Source organism: Coenobita brevimanus, chromosome 43 (genome assembly GCF_032717465.1).
Source record: "Coenobita brevimanus isolate Jiangsu-jjx chromosome 43, ASM3271746v2, whole genome shotgun sequence".
NCBI classification, from domain to species: domain Eukaryota; kingdom Metazoa; phylum Arthropoda; class Malacostraca; order Decapoda; family Coenobitidae; genus Coenobita; species Coenobita brevimanus.
Window position 1 is genome coordinate 13,511,217 of NC_136996.1, and position 4,446 is coordinate 13,515,662.

Here is a 4,446-nt window from a genome sequence, read left to right on the forward strand (position 1 = left end):
AGTGTTTGGGAAAACACCTCTCCTACCCCTGCAACAACACTTACAGATCCCCACCTCTTCTACCACATCTGACCCCCTCCACCACCTTAAGCGGTGACTATCCCACCTTCAGAATAACCTGGACCTTCGCTCTGACACCTTCTCTAACCCCTACAAGCCGGGAGGCACTGTCATCATAGCACAGCTCCCTACCCCCTACAAGCTCGCGCCACAGTTCACGGGACCCTTTACCATCACCCACGTCCCCAACCCTTACCAAGTGACGGTTGAATATCACGGCACCCCTTGCATTCTCAGAAACCGTCACATACACCCCTTTCGCACCCCCACATCCTCCGCCCCACCCCACACCCCACCCCACCCACTTCCTCATTCTGGTAAATCCCTGGGAGTTCTCCATGTGCAGCTCCAGGTGCCCACTGCATATCATTAGGGACCAATTGAAAGCTGCCAGGTGCAAGACCACCACCCCAGGCCGACGTAAAGTCTCCTCCTTAGGGAACGACGAGCCGAAGCACGAACCTGCACCAGCGGAAGATACTGAACCCGGGGATCTGGAGCCGGAAGAAGAAGAAAGCAGCCCCCGGCAATTGGATTTTTAGGACCGCCCCCATACCGTCCTATGGCGGCGGGGGCCACGTCCCCCAAATATCGCCCCCCCAGTCTACCACAAGATGAAGCTGAACAGGGTGAAAGCCAGACTTAAGGTCGACACAGGAGCGGCCAGATCCGGCCTGTATAGTCACTATTTGTCCCATCATAAGTCGACTTTCAGTCCGCTATTCCAGAAGGCTACTCATCTTGTGGACGCAGGGGATGGCCCCCTGCTGATCCGTGGGGAAACTCAGGCCCTGCGTGTCGACACCAACCAACTGGCATCACACATCATAAATTCATCGTATTGACTCCACCTGGTGCAACTACGATGGATATCTGGAACTTGACCCACGGCTCTCACTTGGGGGGGGGGGCAGGGAGGGGCATTTGCCCGGGGGCGGCACTTTAAGGGGAGCGGCAATTCTAGCCTGGCCTTGTCACCCACAAGGGTGACAATAATAATAATAATAATAATAGTAATAATAATAATAATAATGAAGGTCAAAGAAGCCTGAATTATTTATATTATTTTTTTTATTAAAAATGCTATTTTCTGTGTCTTGAAGGCCCGTCCAGATATTGTTTTAAATAGTATGAAATTAATATTTATTACTCTCCTTTTCTCAGATTCTACTTGCTAGTTGCTATGCCACCAAAGCGTGTTCAGTTAAGTGGGAGTGCATACAAGAAGATGAGAAAGAAGCGAAAGATGGAAGACGAGAAGCTTGCTGGTTCATTAGAAACCTTCATTGTGACGACTAAGAAGAGTTAAACTTGTGTTCTAAATGAAGATCTTGTGAGTGAATGTGAAGATACGGAGGAAGAGGAATTTAGGAGTTCATATGAGTCTGAGCCTATTACGGAAGGGAAAGAAACCAGTGTTCAGGAGGCTGAGGAGGGTAAGGAAGAAACTAATTGCGAGGGAAGAGCAGGACTTGAGTATATTCAAAGAAGAGACTTTGGTTTGATTCCATTTGGGCACTTGACATCTGACGTCCGTGATGCTCTTGTTTCTATTGGAGCTGAAAATTTTCAGAATTCAAAAGGGCCCTTTGTTACTGGGAGTAAGAGTAGAAAAATGACTGAGGCATTTTTCTACAGAAAACTTGCAGTTGGTAAAGGTGAAGTTGTGAAGAGAACATGGCTACTCTACTCACCATCCAAAGAAGCAACCTACTGTTTTTGCTGCGTTCTATTTTCGCACACTCCACAGAATGCAATTTCCAAGTTCGAGTCACCGGAAGGATTTAATGGTGGAGGTAAGTGGAAGGACAGTACTCCAATAGCTGCACATGAGAGTACAACCTGGCATAGAAAAGCCTTTCTTGCATGGAAAGAGGCTGAGGAGCACCTAAGAGGGGAGAAGGGTATTGATAAGGAATTTGTTCGGCAAGTGAATGCTGAGAGAGAGAAAGGAAGACAGATACTGTTGCGAATTATTTCCTGTATCCGGTTCTTGGCTTCCAGAAATTTGGCATTTCAAGGAAGCATTGACTATATTGGCACAGTTGACACAGCAGATAGGAAAAGGGAAGGCAACTTCATGGCACTAATACGATTCATTGCTGACTTTGATCCAGTTCTCAAAGAACACTTGAATAAACACACAGATGGGGCTAAAGGAAGGGCTACATACTTATCTCCAGTGACACAAAATGAATTCATTGCCTTGCTGGCAAATACCATTCGAGAAAAACTTGTGGCAGATGTCAAGGAAAGCAAGTACTATGGTGTCATGTGTGACTCTACTCCAGACATCTCACACCAGGATCAGCATTCCTTAGTAGTACGCTAAGTAGTTCTGAAAGAAGGCCAATTTGTTGTGAAAGAGACATTTCTAGGCTACATGAAACTTGGGGGAAAAAATGCTGAAGCTATTGAGGAAGGGATTCGTAATGGTTTAGAGTCTTTCGGTCTGGACTTCAACAATTGCAGGGCTGTTTGTTTTGATAATGCCAGTGTCATGGTTGGGAAACACAGAGGCGTTCAACGTCGACTGTGTGAAAAAAAACTCAAAAATTGTGTTTATTAACTGTAACAATCATAGCCTCAACTTAGCAGGCGCAGATGCAGTTAAGACTGATGTGGGTTCAATGACTTTTCTCAATGTTCTCAACGAAGTTTTCAATTTCTTCAGCAGAAGCACAGAAAGGTGGGATGCACTGAAGAAAGTTACTGCTATAACTCTGAAGAGTAGCACTGACACACGATGGAGCTCTAGGGCAGATGCCATCCATGCCCTTGAGACCGAATTGAATGGTGTGCTGGAGTCTCTAGAAAATATATCTTCATCAGACAACTTCACAGCTGAGTCACGGGCAGACAGTGAGGCCCTTTTGAAAGGAATTCTCAGTTTTGAATTCTTGGCATTTCTCTCATTCTGGACCCCTGTTTTGAGAAAGGTGGATATTGTTCAAAAACGCCTCCAGTGTCCTGAGATGACTTTTAAGGACGCTCATGAAGACCTTGAAGCATTAGCAACATGGTTACAAGAGAACCAGGATAACAGTGCCCAGGAAGCAGTCACGAAAAGCATAGAACTGTGCAATACGTGGGATGTAGAAATTGAAATAAAACGAGTGCGCCGAAAAAAATGTATGCCTGGAGAGTTGGCCAGGGATGAACCACTAACCCCTCATCTTGACATGAAGCGAAAACTTCTTTTAGCAGTTGATAGACTTGTTGTAGAAGTGCAGTCAAGAAGTGCTCGACTTCAAGAGACAGATGGTCGTTTTGGAGTTCTTCTTCGCCCTCAAGAGTTGTTTTGTAAAACGGAACAAGAAATTGACGCTGTTTGCAAGGACATGGCCCAAAAATATGATGAAGACATATCACCTTCAGAGCTCTGTCAAGAAGTGCAAGATTTGAAGTTCTTATTGAAGAAGAGAACACCAGAAACTGCTCCAGAACTCCTTGCTTTTATTGATAAATATGGGGAAGGATTCGCAAACCGTGTTGCACTGAGACTTTTATTGACTGTAGGGATATCAGTTGCTTCCTGTGAAAGGTCGTTCAGCAAACTGAAACTTATCAAAACATATCTGAGGAGTTCCATGGGCCAAGATAGACTGTCAAATCTTGCACTTCTTAGCATTGAATCCGACACTCTAATGGATATGAACTTTGATGGCATCATTCATGAATTTGCCAGAAGCAAAGCAAGAAAATTCCAAATGTAATCCTTTGATCCATTTGATATCTTATGATGATGACATTATTATGGCAATTGTTTTTTGAAATAAATATTTACAGAATATAATAACACAACTACATTGCTGTCTGAAGGATGTTTTACAATTATTTATGAAAAAATAAAGTTTTCTCTTTATTTTCTACTATATTAAACTGCAAACACAGGAAATGCACCTTTTATTAAGTATCCTATAAATACTCAGTATTATATAATTAAGTGTCCTATAATCATGTTGCCCAAATTAGGGTCATAGGCAGTAATGGATGGTAAAGGTTGGAAGTGCTAATGAAGAGGGGGGGGGGCGCCACTGAGAACTTTGCCCTGGGGCGGCACAAAGGCATGTAAGGGCTCTGACTGGACCTGCTACAGAAACTATGAGCCACCATTGATTGCCGAAAGAGACAGCTCCAGTTACGGAAATCTCCCGACACCCCTCCCCCAGGCCATTTGCACCTGCACACCCCGGCCCAGCCCAGAAGAATCCACTTCCCCTCCTTTCCTCCTCGATCTTCCCCCTCCTCTCCCCCTCTCTTCCCCACCTCATTCCCAGCAACCACCTCCTTTGCAGTGACCATCCCCTCCCCACCACGAAGCCTGGGTGCCCCTCAACAGGCTTTTGGGTATGTCAGTCCTGTTCTCCCCACACCTGCCACCCG

At 45.3% G+C, this 4,446-nt stretch overlaps 2 protein-coding genes across 2 annotated transcripts; both read left to right on the plus strand.

Annotated features, from left to right (window-relative positions):
- The first annotated feature begins 1,675 nt into the window (after nucleotides 1-1,675).
- LOC145397837 (zinc finger MYM-type protein 1-like) lies at nucleotides 1,676-2,392 on the plus strand. The gene has a single exon (XM_080270872.1). It carries the CDS (start codon nucleotides 1,676-1,678, stop codon nucleotides 2,390-2,392), a length of 717 nt encoding a protein of 238 aa, XP_080126998.1.
- Nucleotides 2,393-2,549: 157 nt separating this feature from the next.
- LOC145397838 (uncharacterized) lies at nucleotides 2,550-3,776 on the plus strand. Its single transcript, XM_080270873.1, has one exon. It carries the CDS (start codon nucleotides 2,550-2,552, stop codon nucleotides 3,774-3,776), a length of 1,227 nt encoding a protein of 408 aa, XP_080126999.1.
- The last annotated feature ends 670 nt before the right edge of the window (nucleotides 3,777-4,446 follow it).